This window comes from Clupea harengus, chromosome 17 (assembly GCF_900700415.2).
Source record: "Clupea harengus chromosome 17, Ch_v2.0.2, whole genome shotgun sequence".
Lineage (NCBI taxonomy): Eukaryota > Metazoa > Chordata > Actinopteri > Clupeiformes > Clupeidae > Clupea > Clupea harengus.
Window position 1 is genome coordinate 27,204,489 of NC_045168.1, and position 19,212 is coordinate 27,223,700.

The following is a 19,212-nucleotide window of genomic DNA, read 5'->3' on the forward strand; positions in this document are numbered from 1 at the left end:
AGGAAAAAGGCAGATGGGCTTTTTAAATCAACCTTTCAATTTCAGTTTTAAATGTTGATCTAAATGAATCTTAATTCTGTCTCTCCATGCAATCCAGGAAAAAAGGCAGATGGGTTTTTTAAATCAACCTTTCAATTTCATAGTTTGTGGTACAACAGATCCATATAACCAGCACAGAAGCAAAGCACAAACACGTGGCAAAATGTGTTAATTCAAATGTATTAATTTATTCAAAAACATTTTCTATGTCTTATCAATTTCTTTTGAAAATAAAGTGTGAGAGGGGAAATATGGAGACAAGTGTTGAGATCGTGATGGAGCCACTACCAAAGAGCCGCTGCTATGACTTCACCCATGCTTTCCAGGTTAGACAATGATCCCTTAGATGAGATAAAGGGGAAATAATTGGAAGTGAAAAACACTCGCGTAAAACAGTTGTGCACTTTATTGCTAAATGATAATGTTTGATGCAGAGTTCACGGCAACCTTTGCAGGACCCAGATTATGTCACGATCTGTTCTCCATTTATTACGAATGTCTTCCTTCCTCAAATATAAATATTAATCTTGTGCAAAACAAACCAAAGACCAAGGTAATATCACCACAAAAAGAAAAGGATGGCCAAATAAGTTCATTTTCCTATAACTCAGAAAAGCAGACATAAAAAGAGAATATGAAGAAAGCATTTTACAGTACTGGTTGAAAACTTTGAAACTGGATCAATTGTCTTTACTTAAAGCACTGATATTTAATAATCTCTGACATTCTAATAAGAGATTTCATAGCACTTTCAGACACAATAACTATTCTCATAAAATTATAGAAAAGAACCTGTCTAGAAAGAAAGTAACACTGTAGTTGTAGGCAAACAAATATTCCAGATAAGATGATGTATACTGAACAATAACTAAGATGGGAAAGCAAAACTTGACCAATATTCTACACAGTGGATCATATTCATGAACATTTCTTACAACCAGTTTGAATGAATACAGACCAAAAAAAGGTGGAAGACTCAGTGTGTGAGTTTTCCAATCACAAGTATATAGAGATTTGTACAGTGAGAGAGTGCGTTCAGTCAGCATGAGAGGTCTACACCCTGTTCACCGCGCTGACATTAAAACAAATAAGTAATAATGAAATGGAGAAGGTATGAATAAAAACATTTCATTTCCTTCCTCCAACAGCAAATGTGACTTAGTGAAAGAGCTCTGTTTTATGCAGCTTTGGAGAATGTCACAGGGTAAGAGGAACAGCTCCTGCGGCAGGACTTCAATACTGACATAAGTTTTCGGTCTATGTCAAGTCTCTGGCGAAACACAATGCAAGTTTCTCAATGCTGACATAAGGCAGTACTCTAGTGCATGACAATATATTCCCCATTCACATCATCCATCTTGTATGAACAGGTATAACTTTCCTAAAAGCATATTTCAGTATGGTGCTATGTAACTAAACCACACAGAAATCGATTTAATAAGACCATGTCTTCACGACTGTACACAATTATGTGCATTTTACAGTTAAAATCTGCCACTGATAAAAGATAGTCTAATTATTCAAATCATGAATATTTGGACTCTGACAATCTAGTCAGCCTAAACATACTAAACTTATTACAATCAGTTACATTTGACAGAGTTTTTGATTGATATTAGTCCAGATTTAATCCGAGTGAGAGCACACAAACTTATTATAAAACTCCATAGAAACGAGTGTACAAATACAGAATCCAAATGGCAGGCAGCGCATTAAAGAAAATGACAAATATCCTCATATCATAGATTTGTTTCTCTGACTTTTGTTAGGTCCCTGCGTTGGCAGGGAAACAGTGAACTCCTACCCATGCTTAAATGCGTCTGTGGACACACACACACACACAGTTTCACAGTTTGGTACCTACAGAAAAATAAATGCATTTTTACATAGGAAATGATTGAAATGATCAAAACATTGAATCCCTATAATATTGTGAGATGAAGAGGTGATAATTAACTGATAATTCATTTCATTCTTTTTTTGTCTAACTTTCATTCTCAATGGCTACAGATCAGACTAACCTGTACCTTGTCGGGGGAAACATGACTGAAATTACTTAGTAGAAAGTATTTTTGGCTCTTCCTGAATGGAGCGTCATTTTTGGCACAGAGGTTTCCCTGGTCCACATGTTGTTTTCCCTTAAGATATTTTTCAAATGTCATACTATGATTACTTTTTAAATCAAGCAATTCCTCTTGTCATAAATGGCTGCTTCTAACTAATTATTGTTAACTATACAAATCCAACTTTAGCCAAGGTTTTTTTTTTTCCTGCAACTACTTTTGCATGATCTTTTGAATAGAAAGACAAAGCATGTTGTGACTTTACAAAGCTGTGGAGGAGCAGTCTTATGAAGCATTAAAGATAGGAAAACAGAAATGAACAAACGAGGTAGGTTAGGAGGAAGCTCTACAAATGAACACTCCATTCTATTTTTTTCAAACCCACAGCTATTCTCAATACCAGTTCCCTTGGCACAGTTATTTGAGTATAAGCATTTCTCCCATTCGGTCACAGTTGCAGTGAAGATTCATTTTGGTAACAGTGTTCAACGCACAAATGATCACTGATCATGGCAGGATGTATGGGAGGGGACTCCGAAAGGGGGAGAGGATGAGTGCACCTACCAGAGACCTGATAATATTACCCACAATTCCAATCCGTTACTCCCTTTCCTGCTATTACTATGCATGGCTGTATGACATGATATACCCATGTCTTGACAGATCATTGTAGGATTATTGTACACCAATAGGAAAACATTTGTTTTGTTGAACAAAAGAAAGGGCAGAATCGGTGAATGACAGTTACCATTACCAACTATGATGAAAAATATATCTCAAATCGCCTCATTTCGGTATGTTTTTCTCTCCAAGAATCTTTGTTTTCCAGTGATGTGGCATCGCTTTTCTGATAGAAAGCATCCATTCAAACACTCAAACATGCACATTCACAGACACACTCGAGAACAGCTACTGGTGAAGGACTTCAGGAAAGCCTTACAACAAAATGGTGGTGGTGATGTGTTTCACAACAGACAAGGTTCAGACAGTTTGAAGTTTAATACACATACCACCCCTGTACACATATCCTTTCTATCATTCAGGTGTAAATGTACAACTCTACTGTAAAATACCACAGCATCAAAAGTGTCTTATCTTATTTGCACTAAACCATTTCTTTAATGAAGACACTTTATTTGAAGCATGGGACCTCATTCTCTTGCCAGTCCAAAGGAGCTGAAATAAATATTTGTTTGGAAAACACAACAGACGACCTCAGAGAGGACGAATTTGGCTTTTTGGAGTTCCAGAGAAGGGTCTTTTCTTCTGTGACAGGTGGCATCTAAACATCTTGAATCTCCTTCAAACTGTTTTCCTGACCCATAATATGCTCTCCTGATGTGCTTTCTGTAAAGGTTATTTCACTCATTGTGGATTGCAGTGTCATTCCGTGTTGTTCTTTATTGTTAGTTTTAACCAATATTTCCTTTTCTTTTCTCTTCTCATCTTTCCATTTTTCCTTCACGTTTTCCCAAACTGCCTCATGTCAACTGAACTGTTGATGGTGATGGGGTGATGGCTGACGACAGTTTACCAGTTCATCATGGAGTTTCTGTTTAGGGTCATAAAGAAAACTTGGCTGCTGCCTCCTGAACGAACGGAAGCAAAGAAGACCTGAAGGAGAGAGGAGGAAAGAAGAAAGTGTTAGTGAGACTGAATGTAAATGTTATAGTGAAGGTTTTTTGTTGTGGCTGCAACATCCGGCTACCTACCTACATAGCTACAACTGAAATAAGTCATTGGAGCTGATCTCAGTTCAGTTCATAGAGCCGTAATTCCTCAAAAATGTAAAGGGTGGACTTGCCTTGTCATTCCTCTCGGAGAGGAATTTCAGTCGCTGAGCTCGCTTGTGCATGAAAACTCCGTCGAGGTGTCCCGTCTCCACGGAGCGGATCTCAATGGCTTTCTCTCCCCAGCCCATGATCTGGTTGGAGTGGATGTAGGCTGTGGTGGAAAACAGGAGGGTGGAGGGTGGAGGGGGAGAGGGGAGAGGGAGGACAAAAGAGAGGACATGACAGGAGAGTGCTGACTGTCACAAGAAGAAGCGCCTGTCGCACGTCTGTCAACAACCCCCCCCCCGTTGGTTCGACGACTTCTGACTTGCCAACAGCGACCCCTGAGGCCCGCCCGCCTGTCCAATGCCAACGGACAGTTGCCCAAACCAAACCCACTTTATCAGGAGGCAATTATTGCAGCAGTTTCTGAGCCACGCACACAGTATGGGATTCACTCTTGGCTGATCCCTGTTTTCTTTATAAATGCTTTAAAGAAGGTTGAACAGAATTGAAAGGGTCTAGGTGTCGTTTGATGTTACCTATGTAGCTATGGTAACGGGAACCTGTCTAGAGACATGAACACCAAATGGGTCCTCCTTGAAGAGAGATGCCCAGGTAGGAAGGTCTTGGGACCTTTGTGGAATGTCAGTTTTCAGAGCTACGAGGACAGTAACACTTAGCCTAGCCTAGCCTAGTTTTGCTACTGAGAACTACAGTACCATTTGGAGTCATTTGTTGATGACGGGTCTTTTGAATTGAATTATTTGTATTACTTTTAGAGCTGAGAGTTGTCAACATATTCTGGCCAGCTGTAGAGTCTTAAATATGAATGGAATGAATTCTGATTTCTTTTTGTGGGGCAGGGGCATTGGAGGGCATGGCAGTTGTGTTCGAGGCAAACAAAATTGCCTACATTGCAAAGCCTCGAGATATTTGAAAAACATAAAACATATCCACATTTCTCAAAGGACAAAGATGGAAACAAATAAATATTAAATTTAGAACAGGCACTAGTGTTATGCAGGAAAGGTTAAGTCAAAATAAAAAGAATTACCGTTCATGATTACATGTAGACTGTTAGGAAAAAAGGCTTAAGCGTCTACCTAGAACCTTAGAAGCAGAGAACTGCCATGAAGCTCTTGGTTTCAGAGACTCCTAAGTAGACTCTTATTTTTCCTAGAAGTATTCAATCAAATGAATTGGCATTTAAAGATGCAGTGTGTAGTTTGTGTTGTGAAACAACATTAGACTAACCGTCATGATGTGACTGTAAGGCATAATGAAAAGAAATTGTTTCTAAACACTCCTGCACATTATCCTACAACGCTTGTTTCTTCAGCCATCTCTGTATACATTTGTTTACATTTTTGTGGTCTCTAAAAATGTAAATAAATGCATAACTCACCTAAATCAAAGAAACAAGGGGGATGCAACGCATTAAAAACAACAAGAAACCCTGCCTTTTCATTATACCTCGAGAATGACATCATGTATTTGTTACAGCATTTAACCACAAAATCTACACTCTGCATTCATATGTTGATAATACCTGACCCTTGACCCCTCGACCCCTTGACCCCTGACAGGGGCCAGTCAGATGTTTTGGAAAACTATCAATTTCAACCAGTGGATCTCAGTATCCCATCGTTCTTCTCTCGTAGTTTTCTTATTGAAACCAAGGCTCATTTGGAGTTTGATGTCACTTTAGACAGACAGAAATGATCACACAGACACCGGAGAAGACGCCATCACCTCAAAGGAACCCTCCAAATGAGCTTGTCTGCGCTACCCCAAGGGTCACTTAGCTTAGTTAATATGTGACAGAAACACAGTTTGCCTGTCAAATGATACCAATAAAGAACACAAATAACATAAAATGAGTGACACAGAGACAAGAACACTTTTGTGTGCGGAGTGTGCGTGTGTGTGTGAGGGTGTGGACACACTCTGCTTGTGGAGGAGTGTGTGTGAGGGTGTGTGTGAGGGTGTGGACACACTCTGCTTGAGGAGGAGTGTGTGTGAGGGTGTGTGTGAGGGTGTGTGTGAGGGTGTGTGTGAGGGTGTGGACACACTCTGCTTGAGGAGGAGTGTGTGTGAGGGTGTGTGTGGGGGTGTGTGTGAGGGTGTGTGTGAGGGTGTGGACACACTCTGCTTGAGGAGGAGTGTGTGTGAGGGTGTGTGTGGGGGTGTGTGTGAGGGTGTGTGTGAGGGTGTGGACAGACTCTGCTTGAGGAGGAGTGTGTGTGAGGGTGTGTGTGAGGGTGTGGACACACTCTGCTTGAGGAGGAGTGTGTGTGAGGGTGTGTGTGAGGGTGTGTGTGAGGGGGTGTGGACACACTCTGCTTGAGGAGGACTGAGGGAACACAAGCAGGAGGGCAGGGGAAGAGAAGAACTGAAGAGGAAGAGGAAGAGGAGTGGTGCTAAGGGGCTGGGGAAGGGTTGAACAGGGCTAAGGTGAGGAGAACATGCATTCCTGTGTGTGTGTGTGTGTGTGTGTGTGTGTGTGTGTGTGTGTGTGTGTGTGTGTGTGTGTGTGTGTGTGTGTGTGTAGGAGACTGGGGGTGAGTACAGTCATTCAGCATGTTGCAGATTTCCTATATTGTTTAAGGGGATAAGGCTTTTGCTCTGCTTTGGATAGAGTGGGGGGTGGGGGGAGGGAGGTGAAGGGGTGGGGGGGCTGGGGTTAGGGTTTGGGGTGGGGGGCTGGGGTTAGGGTTTGGGGTGGGGGTGCTGGGGTTAGGGTTTGGGGTGGGGGGAGGGAGGTGAAGGGGTGGGGGTGCTGGGGTTAGGGTTTGGGGTGGGGGTGCTGGGGTTAGGGTTTGGGGTGGGGGTGCTGGGGTTAGGGTTTGGGGTGGGGGTGCTGGGGTTAGGGTTTGGGGTGGGGGGGTTGGGGTTAGGGTTTGGGGTGGGGGGGTTGGGGTTAGGGTTTGGGGGGGTCGCACCTAACAACTCTGAGCATCAGGGGAGACTGAAAGGAGAGGGGGAACGTTTTCTTTTTTTTTTCTTTTTTTTTGTGTCCACTGAAAGAAACAACCAAAAACCTACCAACAGAGGTGGGCATCTCTCCCCACTGTAGCACCACGTCTTTAGTGATTCTGCCGTAAGTGTTCACATAGACCCCCTCATCTTCATAACACAGAAGCATCTCCATCCCGTCGGTCTTGGGGAGCACCACAATGGCGTGGGGGGTGACACTGCTCTGAATCTGGGGGAGGGAACATGGGGGGGGAGGGAGGGAGGGGGGAGGTGGCAGATGAGCCTTCGGGTTGTCAAGATCGAGCCGCAGTGCACAACACAATCCACCACCAGGTGTCACTGTTCCTTGCAAGTGCAGTCATGTCTCTCCCCCTCCTTCATCTCCCCCCTTTGGGTTACTATCTCTCTCTCTCTTTCTTTCTTTCGTTTGTTTCTTTCCATTTGCTCTCTTTTCAGTGATGACCAGCGCTTCTCCCTATGAGAAACTGCTGCAACAATATCATCTCCCACTTCTTGTCCTCCAGCTAACGGCACTATGGCAAACCCCACTCCGGGAAACCAGAGAGGGCGTCGGAGGAGTGGCCTGAGGGATTTCACCGCTCTGGCTGCTGTGGTTTAGAAATGACATCTCATTGCGCTTAGCTTTAGCGGTTAGTCAAAGGTCAAAGGTCGTAGAGCGGGGAGATGAGTGTTGTTCAAATGTTAACAAAAATTCATTTCTTAACTGTATACACACAGATACACTTAACATATACACGTATGAACACATATCAATGACACTAAGCATTCCGTTGGTTATACACTGTAACACGTCGCTTATGCTAGTGTCAGAAAATGACAATTATATGTGTTTCCTACTGATGTGGCAAAATGTTTTTTGTCTTCAAAACTTGGGACAGCTCCTAAAGCAGTGCCACATTTCAAGACATCTCGAAGTTGTAATGATTACAACACATCTATCAACCACTCCTTAAGGGGATTCATTCCAGCATCAATCTGAATAGAGATGATGAAGAAATACATACAAATGAAGCATGACAATCCCCCCCCCCCTTTTCTGGTGATGTCACTATGGTAACCCTGGAGATGAGGGTGGGGGAGGGGGGGCGAAGGGGCAACCCGCTCCCCACCACTTACATGGGACGGGATGTAGATGTCATACGGGTTCCCAGAGTCCACGTCAATCACATGGAACCCCACGCTGGAACCATAGATAACCTTTAACCTCTGACCTTCCTCCACGGTCAGGTCCACCAACAGAGGCTTGTGCTGCAGATCTGTGAAAGACTTCAGGATGGAGACAGACAAACATTAAATCTGAAAGGCCAGAGTCTTTCGTCCTGTCTAAATATCTGGAAATAGCTAGATGTTTCAGGCTAAGCACTGTCATTTTTTTCTGTAAGTTTTAATTTCTTGAATTCAGTCCGTGGAACTGACACACATCCTACAAATGGGTCACAGTTTCCAGGACAGCAGCTATCCTACATATATAGAAGTTTTGTGTCTCACCTTGAAAGCCATGAACTTGTGGTATGGCTTTGGAGCCCAGGCGTATATCTCCACTGCGTTCTTCAAGGCGATCACCAGGAACTTGATCCTTTCATATTTCACTGATAAAGAAAATACAATTGAATAAATAGAGTTTTGGGAAAGTAGTCATTCATTCCGGATGGGCCAGTAAACTCAAAAGTTGACTTACCAACTTTGTAGTGGACACAACCCTCCAGCTCTCCAACAGTGATCCAGCCCTGTTTCTTCTCCACCTCTGGGTCATTGTGAAGTATCCTATTCCTCAGCCAGGACAGGTAGTATACCCTCAGCTTGTTCTTCTTGCCTATGCAGAGAGATACATAACACAATAAACACAAAAACACAGTACTGTGTGAGCTTTCTACAAGAGGCTGGATAAAACCAAACCTGTCAGAAAGAAAATAAATGTGGTCTCTGAAAAAGGTTCAGACCTTCTGTCAGCGGTCTTTCATCAGGTGTGTGTACCTCAGTGGATGTCTCATCCCACTCACCTGATATGGTGACCAGGACATTAAGGCCCTCCAGAACATCCATTTGTTGGAAGCGTCGGCGGTTGATGAGGTTGTACACCTTTCCCTGACCACTGCGGTCCAGTAGCATCAGGCCATTCTCTGTGCCCACCAGCAGGTTCACCCCTGATCAAAACACACACCTACTTCAGTCCTGAGTCACTTACAATTGCTTGGTGTTTTGCATAAAGTTCCAAATTAAGATGTAGAAACTGCATTTGACATAGACAAAATGACATTAGCAAGGAAATGAATTACAACATGTTGCAATACAACACATAGGTATTTATTTTGTCTGGAACACTGAAAATATTTTTATTAGCATATGATTTGATTTGGGCCTTAAATATCAAAACAAAGAGAAGATCCGGTCACCAGAGGGCTACAGCTCGGCTCCTATGAGAGGTCCCTGGTGTCTTACCCCACAGTGCTGCACACAGGATCTCAGAGTTGAAGCGCTTCTTGTATTTGCGGATCTCGGGAGTGTCGCTGTGGGGCCGAATGTTGGTGGGGTTGACATTGACCACCGAGATCTTGCGGGCCTCGTTGAGCCGAGCCTGCTCTTGCTCCTCCTGCTGCCGCATCAGCTCGTCCTCAAACAGGGCTGAGGTCAGGGTGCCAATACAGACAAGACTAGTCAAGCAGAATTACAGGGAGGTCTTGCACATCCTTTTGCAGAAAAATATACTGCTTGAGTTTTTATAAATGTCCCAACAATATGGTTTGATGCTCCTCTCTACTCAGAATCTCCGTCATGAACATTGTCAGATATAATGTCTGAACACAAAATTTGAGCTAACTTATCTCCTCCTTAAGTCTTTTTTAAATTGCAATTGAGAATAACATGGGTGGCATCACACAGGCTTGTAAAGAGCTGCCCTAGAGATTCTGGACTGTTAAAAAGGACCCTTCACCTGTGGCCGAGTTCTCATCATTGTCATCGGTGGGGGACGTCCCGTACACCCGCGGGTCAACGAACGGAGTGAAGGAGGCCTTTGAGCCGATGCCCATCCCATACTGGCAACGGGACAAAGAAGAGTCAGACCGCTGAGCACAGTGACACGGTTATAATGCCCTCTCAGATTAATCCAAGAAAGATCTTTCCTTAACCATTGATTGCTATGTGTTACATTATCTAAAAAAAAAAGGATTGCCTGGCAGGAGTATTTATGAGAGTACGAGGTTAGGGGGTGCTGTTAATAAAGAAAGTAGAGGAATCAACCAAGGTGTTACTTCATGCGTAGTGAAGAGGAAGAAAAACAAATGAAAAAAAAATGAGTGGAAGACATAAAAAGGCAAGTATGAAAAGACATCCCTAAAGAAAACCAAGACATTCAAAAGTAAAAACACGGGTGGAGAGGGAGAAAGAGAAGGAACGTGAGAAGGGGAAAGAGAGGGACAGAGGAGTCTGACACTAGGGTGCAGGGGTTAGAGAGGGGGGAGCCGCTGAACCATTGAGAGGACGTGACTGGAATGGTAGTGACTGGAGAGGTTTAGGGTTAGGTGGTCGTGTTGGGTTAGAGCAAAAGGTCGAGGGTCAAAGTGGACAGAGGTGGCTCCCACAGGCTGACCCCATCACCTACTTCGGCCACCGAGTCCAGGTCCTGCGCGAGCAGACTGGGGCGCCGGCCCGAGCCCTCGCCTGGAGTGGCCAAGGGGGAGTGACTTTGCTGCACTAGATCAGGCAGATTGGCGTTACCGGGGAAGCCGTTGCTCTCGGCGTGACCCGGGCGCTTTCTGTCCCCAAACGTCTGTAGAGAGGAACAGAGAGAGAAGGGGCTACTCTACTGCTGGCGTGAGGGGGGTTGGTCCTGTGTGGCACAGCAAACCCCCTCAACAAAGCCCCTCACCCCACCCCACACCACACCATCCCGCCCCAGCCCGCCCGCCCGCCCACCACCCAGCCATGCACTGCTGCTCAATGGCCCATGCGCCACCATGGGGGGAAAGCAGGGAATTGCAGCCATGGGTGCGTCCGCTCTCACTGGTTCACACAACCAGTGAGATCAACCAACCAGAGGTGGGCATTAAGAACAGGCACAGGTGACCCCAAAGCCAAACAAAGTGTGTGTGTGAGAAGAGAGAGAGAGAGAGGGCATAAGAATAATGCCGTAAAACCAACCGAAATAAAACATGAATAAAATCAGACAAACAAACAGACAGACAGACAGAATGAAATTAAAAACCATGATGGCACACAGGGTGGTGACACACACAGATGAGGCCGATGGAAGCCTGTGGAAGGGAAGCCGCCTGCGGAGGGAAGCCTGGGTGACAGGGTCCAGAGCCAGCAGGTGGACGTGCTGCCCTTACCTCTCTCATCATCAGCGTGCTGTCCTTGGAGTTGTTGCCGTAAGTGTCATTGCCATGAGAGTCCTCCAGGTTGCCCGGGCCACCAAAGGGTTCATTACCAGCCGGGCCGACTGAAGGCCTATTTCAAAAGGAGCCACACTTAACCATGCACACAGCAACTCAAACAGTTTAACAAGGAACATGCCTGTATAGTAATCCATTTTAAGCATATCCAAAAGTGTCTCTGTCTCTCTCTCCATCACCATGTGCCTGAGACAGGAAAATCCACTGTCTCACATATGTGATATAAACTGTAAATTGCATGTTGGGTGACTTTGGTATTCTCTGGGATTGCTGACAAGGAGAATACACTCTCTCTCACACGTACGTGTGTGTGTGTGTGTGTGTGTGTGTGTGTGTGTGTGTGTGTGTGTGTGCAAACATGTGCCGCCACAGAGAGACATTCAACAGAAACTCACATGATCCGCGGGACGTCGCTGACATGCACAGTGCCATCGTGGGCTCCGCCCTCGCCATCCTCGTCCTCGTCGCTCTCCGACTCCTCACTGGAGGACGAGTAGTCCGTCACTTTGACGGGCGGGCGGTGGGTGTCCTCATTGGACCGCAGCTCACGCAGCTCTTTGGCCAGAGCAGTCAGATCCTGTGACAGAGGGAGAGAGAGAGAGAGGAAGGGATAGAGAGAGAGAGAGGAAGGGATAGAGAGAGAGAGAGAGAGAGAGAGAGAGAGAGAGAGGAAGGGAGAGAGAGAGAGAGAGAGAGAGAGAGAGAGAGAGAGGAGAGGATAGAGAGAGAGGAGGGGAAAGAGAGAGGAGGGGATAGAGAGAGGAGGGGATAGAGAAAATGGAGAAAGGCATGGAAGAGAGAAAAGGGAGAGTTTAGAAACCATCACGTCAAAACAATGAAATAGACACCAAGGGGCTGTAACCCGATGGAAGGACCAAATTATGTGGAGTTGCTGTTTTAAAACCAAATAATAATTAAAAAAAAAAACAATTCAGGGAAATAATATGAAACATCCTCAGGCAAAAGTGATCAAATCACAACATAAAACACAGCTGAAACCATCGCGTGCCACCAGGTTTACAAGGTCGAGCGCAGCAAATTCCATAGCAAATCAAACAGACCTCGGAGAAGAGAAACCCAAAAGGGGCGGGAAGGAACATAACTGATATTCCACACCGGGGGAGGTGGACAGAAGGAGAGCGGCCATCATTCCTGGGAATGATGCAGTTAAGAACAGAGCGTGCATTTCCAAAAAAACAAGAGAGCACTAGCACTCAGAACAGAAGAGTGTGTTAGCTAAAAGAAGACCTCCCACGGGGCGGGGCGGGGCTGGGCTGTGGGTAAACATGCGGGAGATATTAGTAGAGAACAGCAGCTCCGCTGGCTGATGCCCCGGCTTACCAGTTCCTCCTTCAGCGTTCAGGGCAGCCGGACAGAGAGAGACGCCAGTAAGCAAATGTGCCAAACAGACACCCTTCCAGACACCCAGGCTAGGCCTCTTACATGCCCCCGGCAGCTACCCACCCCACTTAGCAAGCGAAGAGCACTCAAGCTAAGTACACAGAGAGGAGGGTGCTCTTATTTCAACCGGGGACAGAAATGGGGGGTGAAATGGAACAGGCTGAACTTGTGCATGTGTGCATTATTTTCATCAGTGAAAATGAAAAGCAGTGAATTGCCAAGATGTTTAATTCAGGAGCTGTGCACATAAATCTTACACAACTACAGTACACAACCCCCCCCCCCCAACGCCCCCACCCCCACCCCCACCCCTCCCCTTCCCTTCTCTGCTTTTCTTTTTCCAGATTAATAAACGGTCACCATGGTAACAGAGCAGGACCCCAACCAGCCCCCCTCCAAATTGAGGCCCTGCGGAAGGTTAATGACAGGTGCCCGTTTCAAATGAGCATGCTGGGAAAGGCTCCAGACTAATTCAGGTGACTGACACCATGGCACTCGAACAACAGCCTGCTGGCCGGGGTTTCCACACCGAAGAGCAAGAGCACAGAGCTGGGTCAGGAGGAGCCGAGAAGAGTGAGTGAGTGAGTGAGTGAGTGCGTGAGTGAGTGCGTGAGTGAGTGCGTGAGTGAGTGCGTGAGTGCGTGCGTGAGTGCGTGCGTGAGTGAGTGCGTGAGTGAGTGCGTGAGTGAGTGCGTGAGTGAGTGAGTGAGTGAGTGAGTGCATGAGTGAGTGAGTGCGTGCGTGAGTGCGTGAGTGCGTGCGTGAGTGAGTGAGTGAGTGAGTGCGTGAGTGCGTGAGTGAGTGAGTGAGTGAGTGAGTGAGTGAGTGAGTGAGTGAGTGAGTGAGTGAGTGCGTGCGTGCGAGTGAGTGCGTGCGTGAGTGAGTGAGTGCGTGAGTGCGTGAGTGCGTGAGTGCGTGAGTGCGTGAGTGAGTGAGTGAGTGAGTGAGTGCGTGAGTGCGTGAGTGAGTGAGTGAGTGAGTGAGTGAGTGAGTGAGTGAGTGAGTGAGTGAGTGAGTGCGTGTGAGTGAGTGCGTGCGTGAGTGAGTGAGTGCGTGAGTGCGTGAGTGCGTGAGTGAGTGAGTGAGTGCGTGAGTGCGTGCGTGAGTGAGTGAGTGAGTGAGTGAGTGAGTGAGTGAGTGAGTGAGTGAGTGAGTGAGTGAGTGAGTGAGTGAGTGAGTGCGTGAGTGAGTGAGTGCGTGAGTGAGTGCGTGAGTGAGTGAGTGAGTGAGTGAGTGAGTGCGTGAGTGAGTGAGTGAGTGAGTGAGTGCGTGAGTGAGTGAGTGAGTGAGTGAGTGAGTGAGTGCGTGAGAGAGAATGAAAGACATGATTGCATGTGGTCTGTACAGGGGAGAGATGGAATGCATTTGACAGTAAAAAGAATGAACAAGTGATTTCATGTGGATACTAGAAACACGAACAAGATTGAAAGAGAGTTCTTGAGACAGAGAGAGAGAGAGCGAGAGAAAGAGAGAGAAAGCGAGAGAGAGAGAAAGCGAGAGAGAGAGAGAGAAAGAGATGAAGAGCGTGTCACTGACCTCATCTACAGCTCTCTTATAGCTCTGGTGGAGGAGAGAGAGCCGAGAGTGGAAGGGATGTTAGAAGAGAGGGAAGAGAGGGAAGAGAAAGAGGAGGACAGGGAGAAGTGAGAGAGAAGAGTGGATTAGAGCAAATGGAAGGTGATATATGGTTAATTCAGCGCCAAGGGACAGAGTACAATCTTCACCATACAAAAGAAAAAGACACTCAGAGCAGAATCCATTCATGACCCATTTCTTTTCTCGGATCTGTATTAGGTGGGCCTGAGTTGGTTTGGAGAGCTGTTCGAGAGGCAACCACTGCTGCTGCTCTAGTGGTTTTACAGAAAGAACAAGAGCCAGCATGGAGGCTTCAGATAGGAGGGCATGTCATCTGTGAAGGGAGTCTGAATTATACGAAATTATATGAAAGTGGTAACCTCTGTGGCTGGGTCAAAAGCTGGATCCGTGAATACGGCTGTTCAGGAGAAGAACTGGGGGAAACCAGATAAAGCTGCACAGAGACCAGATAAAGCGGCACAGAGACCAGATCAAGCTGCACAGAGACCAGATCAAGCTGCACAGAGACCAGATCAAGCTACACAGAGACCAGATCATTCTGCACAGAGACCAGATAAAGATAAAGCTGCACAGAGACCAGATAAAGCTGCACAGAGACCAGGTAAAGCTGCACAGAGACCAGATAAAGCTGCACAGAGACCAGGTAAAGCTGCACAGAGACCAGATAAAGCTGCACAGAGACCAGATCAAGCGGCACAGAGACCAGATATTAAAGCTGCCCAGAGACCAGATCAAGCTGCACAGAGACCAGATATTAAAGCTGCACAGAGACCAGATAAAGCTGCACAGAGACCAGATCAAGCGGCACAGAGACCAGATCAAGCGGCACAGAGACCAGATAAAGCTGCACTCACCGCGGGCCGGCTAGGCCGGGGCATCTCCCTGCCCTCCTCCTGTGTTTTGGGCTTGCTCTCCTGGGAGACGGCTGGAGATCCCTCAGGCTTCGAGGACCCTGGGGGTGATAAGAGCAACCACAGAGAAGGCTCAGAGACTACACAAAGCCTCCGCAGACGATCAACAAACCAGCCAATCAAAACAACTGGAACCAAAACACAGTAGGGAGCGTCGAAAACATGTACTCTGAGTGCCCAACACAATGCAGCTGATACACGTCTTCTCACAGCTGACAGAGTGAAATAGAGACAACATGAAAATGACAGAGAAAGAGAGAAATAGAGAGAGAGAGAGAGAGAGAGAGAGACAGAGTAGAAAAATGGGAAAAGCTCATTTACATGTTTAGTGTACACGACTTTGGCAGTAATTGTGAGAATGGTCAATCTAATAAGGCATATTTGCATTGAGAGAGAGGTGTGGGTAGTGGTGGACACAGGGGGTGAGAGGGGTGTGTGTGTGTGTGGGAGGTTTGTCTCGGTCTCGGCGGGACGCCCACCTCCCACACGCTTCCTCTCGCCGGAGCCACCCTGGGAGCTGGGGGTGCTGGAGCTGGACGAACTCCCGCTGCTGGTCCTCTGGAGGGCCGACTCCGTGGAAACATCCGTCCTCCGCAGGTCTGGGTTACTGTGGCAACGCATAGAGACACAATCACTAAGGGTGGGGGGGGGGGGTTTGGGGGGTGTGAATACAGTAAACAATGACTCACCTGCGTAAGGGTGTCAGTACCTACGACTTGAGGTCGACTACCATGATACTAAATATATATAATTAACATCGAATGAATATTAATAATCTAATTGCAAAAGGCGTTTAAGTGCTCATATATACCACTGCTGTAAATTAGTCAAATGAAATACATAGATAGCCCTTTGTCTGGATATTTGTCAGACTTTTCCCTGTATCTACAAATGGGCGTACACACACACACACACGCGCACACACACACACACACACACACACACACACACACACACACACACACACACACGCACACACGCACACACACGCTTAAATTGTGACAGAACAGGACATACCTGGCCCGGATGAGATGGGACCCAGTCCGTGGGCCCAGGCCACCTGGTCCATTCCCAGGGGAGTTCTTCCTGACCAGCGCCGGGGATATCGAGGTGGTCCTTTGTGGCACCTTCCAATGAGGAGGACCAGCTTGATCATACTCCAATCAAAAATACAAATACAACAAATACAACAATTTGCCATTCCCCGAAATAAAAAACACAGGTACTGTTACACGCTAAAATCTCTCCCTTGCAATGGCTTTACTAAATGGTTGTACTGATACATGAATGTTGTCCAAGTCAACCTCAATGGAGGAGAACTGTAGCAAGTTCTGTAGATGTAGCTTGCAAAGTAACACAGTATAACCATTGGGCCCTAACTTGATAGATGCGCACCGCGGGTTCTTACGTGCAACAAATAAGGGCGTCACGTAGGGCTGAACGATTAATTGCATTTGCGATTTAATCACGATATGATAGAACGCGATTTTCTAACCGCAACGTTCGCGATTAAAAAACGTGGTCTAAAAAAAAAATAAAAAATTATAATTAAAAAAAAAAAAAAATTTTAAGATGGTACATGCCTAGTGTTTATACATAAAATTACTTTTTTAAAATTACTTAAATGCACAGTGGCAAAGCCACCTATTTGTTGTTCTTGTTTCTGTAATGAGCAGTTAAATAAAAATGTAAAATGTGGGAAAGAATATTTTACACTAAATGTATCTAATATTGTGTTGTTCATATTTAAATCATTCATTACGTTTTGTTGGGGGAAAAAAGAGGGGGAAAAAAAATCGCATATTAAATCGCAATCGCAATATTTTGGTAAAAAATCGCAATTAGATTATTTTCCCAAATCGTTCAGCCCTAGCATCACGTAAAGCTATTTGGAGAACTAGGGCACATTCATTTGGTCATTTCAACATGGACACAGACCTCAGCGCCTTCAATCATTTGTGTGTCCAATGGAAAAGGTTGCATGGAAATTGTTTTGAGGGAAGGCGTTCTGCCACTTCCTTCTTTGGAATGTAACCTGTTTTCAACGTCTGGCAGGAGCATCTAATCCTAACTCTCTACACAGTTTGACAGCATAACATGGACCACTCAGTTACTTAATTGACCCATCAGTGATTTGATTGGCTCAAAAGACACAGATTTAACTGCACCTCCACAAATGAATATGCCGTTTCACCTGTCCCCCAAAGGTTTCCCACAACACTAGCATCCTTTAAGTGCCTACATGCAACTAACAACTCATCGACTCATTCGCAGAATATCATTAGGCCACACGCTTAGCTCACAGCTCGTTGACCTATGAAATTAGAGCCCTTTGTGTCAATCTAACTTAGCGCCAATGGTAAACACAAAAACAAAACAGTCAAAAATGTACTTCCTTCATTAATAAACCAGACTGAAGACTTTACGCTCCCATTCTCAAAAAGTGAAAATACCAACTAACCAAGCAAAACAACCATGATCTCAATGACTGATATACCACGTGGGTGTTATGGAATTGTCCAATAAATAAGTCCATTACATTATAGTCCAGTCCAGTCCAGTAGCATGGCCCTCTATGTGCCCTTTGTGTCCACCTCTGTTCTCACCTTAGGGGGGAGGTCCTCGTCCTGCCTCAGCCAGGAGCGGTCAAACTTGTCGTCGCGGCTGGCGACGCGCGGCGGGGGGGGCGGAGTCTCGGAGGTGGGGTCCGAGTTCTGGCGAGGCATGGGTGGGCGGTGGGGCGAGAGGCTCTCCTGGAAGGCTGAGACGCCCGGGGAAGACTGGTCATGCAGAGACTGGGAGCCCGACATGGAGGAACCATGTGACTTCACCGAGACCAGGTGGGCCATCTGGGGAGCGGGTGATGAGAAGAGAGAGAAATCAGAGCTTAACTTGCACTTCAGCAGTTACATTCCTGCACTTCTTTTTCCTCTTTTCTAGGTTGTTGTTTTTCTAATTCTCATGTAAAGTAGTATTTATTGTTACACCATGCTTTTTTATTGCTCTTAGCTTGACTGTTCTCTCCCTTGTACGTCGCTTTGGACAAAAGCGTCTGCTAAATGACTAAATGTAAATGTAAGAGCGGAAAATGGATACTGTGTACACTGATAATGCTAACTGCTAATACAGGAAGATGTCACAAATGTGACAAATGAAGATGTCACAGAGGATGGAGCTATGTATTCAAATTGCTTTGACTGAAAAATGTCATTTCCAGTGAATGTAAATGATTGAAAATGCCATTTTCAATTACAGAGCTTCAATTCGTTACTGCCTTCAGCGTTTGCTTGACTCTATCCTGTCTCACTGATACGAGCCGCCATCTGCACCCACCCCCAGAGACACGCGCGCACGACAGGGCCTCACCTGCGGTTCGATGGATCGGTGCATGGGGGGCGTGCGTGCCTGCTGGATGCCCCCGCTGCTGAAGGACTCGGAGCGAGGGGGCAGGGACGGGTCGGAGATGCGGTTGGCCACCTTGTGTTGCAGGGCTGGTGAGCTCTGGCGGTTCAGCTTGGACCGCTCCTCCACCTGCAGCAAGACAGACTGAGTGACGACAGGAAGCGTCTACGTCTACACTCCCCATTGCTCTCTATGGCAAGCTAGGCTTTAGGCAGGGCATAGTCATTTCTGTTTAGCATTCAGGACTAAAAAAAAAAAATCACATATGATGGGTATAAAGTTTAAAGCCCAAGAAGTCTGTGCAAACTGACAGTGAGCAATCTGTGGCCAAAAAGGGGGAATTCATTTTTCTTTGCCCTTGAAACCGACCAAGTCTACCTTATTTTGTATAATAATAGATGAGATGGACATTTAAATCCTGAATTCACATTATGTATTCAGGAGAGGCAGACTATTGGAATAAATAGCACATTTAAATGAGGAGAGGGGCAGATAAGGACTTGCCTAAGAGGGAGAGGGGAAATAGGATTCTTTGTGATTGACGGGCAGTTGCACCTTATCTGTTAGTATGTGTAATGAATTCAGTTCTTTAACTTATATATATAAAAAAAGGGCACATTCCCTGCATACACTG

General features: G+C 45.9%; 1 protein-coding gene across 11 annotated transcripts in view; it reads right to left on the minus strand.

Moving 5' to 3' along the window:
* Positions 1-422: 422 nt before the first annotated feature.
* The window catches only part of tnikb (TRAF2 and NCK interacting kinase b), a 57,423-nt gene continuing 38,633 nt past the window's right edge, over positions 423-19,212 (minus strand). For 6 of the 11 annotated variants that reach the window (XM_031584297.2, XM_031584295.2, XM_031584294.2 and 3 more), the window contains 17 exons: positions 18,543-18,707; positions 17,783-18,025; positions 16,194-16,333; positions 15,656-15,783; positions 15,120-15,217; positions 11,664-11,845; positions 11,206-11,323; positions 10,476-10,643; positions 9,807-9,909; positions 9,314-9,496; positions 8,875-9,018; positions 8,553-8,687; positions 8,363-8,463; positions 7,991-8,140; positions 6,923-7,082; positions 3,907-4,046; positions 423-3,716 (listed from right to left, as the gene is read on the minus strand). In XM_031584297.2, the coding sequence (XP_031440157.1) occupies positions 3,633-3,716; positions 3,907-4,046; positions 6,923-7,082; positions 7,991-8,140; positions 8,363-8,463; positions 8,553-8,687; positions 8,875-9,018; positions 9,314-9,496; positions 9,807-9,909; positions 10,476-10,643; positions 11,206-11,323; positions 11,664-11,845; positions 15,120-15,217; positions 15,656-15,783; positions 16,194-16,333; positions 17,783-18,025; positions 18,543-18,707 (2,442 nt within the window). In that variant the 3' untranslated portion in view covers positions 423-3,632. The remainder of the gene's footprint in view (positions 3,717-3,906; positions 4,047-6,922; positions 7,083-7,990; positions 8,141-8,362; positions 8,464-8,552; positions 8,688-8,874; positions 9,019-9,313; positions 9,497-9,806; positions 9,910-10,475; positions 10,644-11,205; positions 11,324-11,663; positions 11,846-15,119; positions 15,218-15,655; positions 15,784-16,193; positions 16,334-17,782; positions 18,026-18,542; positions 18,708-19,212) is intronic. The other 5 variants (XM_031584296.2, XM_031584302.2, XM_031584304.2 and 2 more) reach the window with 3 other exon arrangements.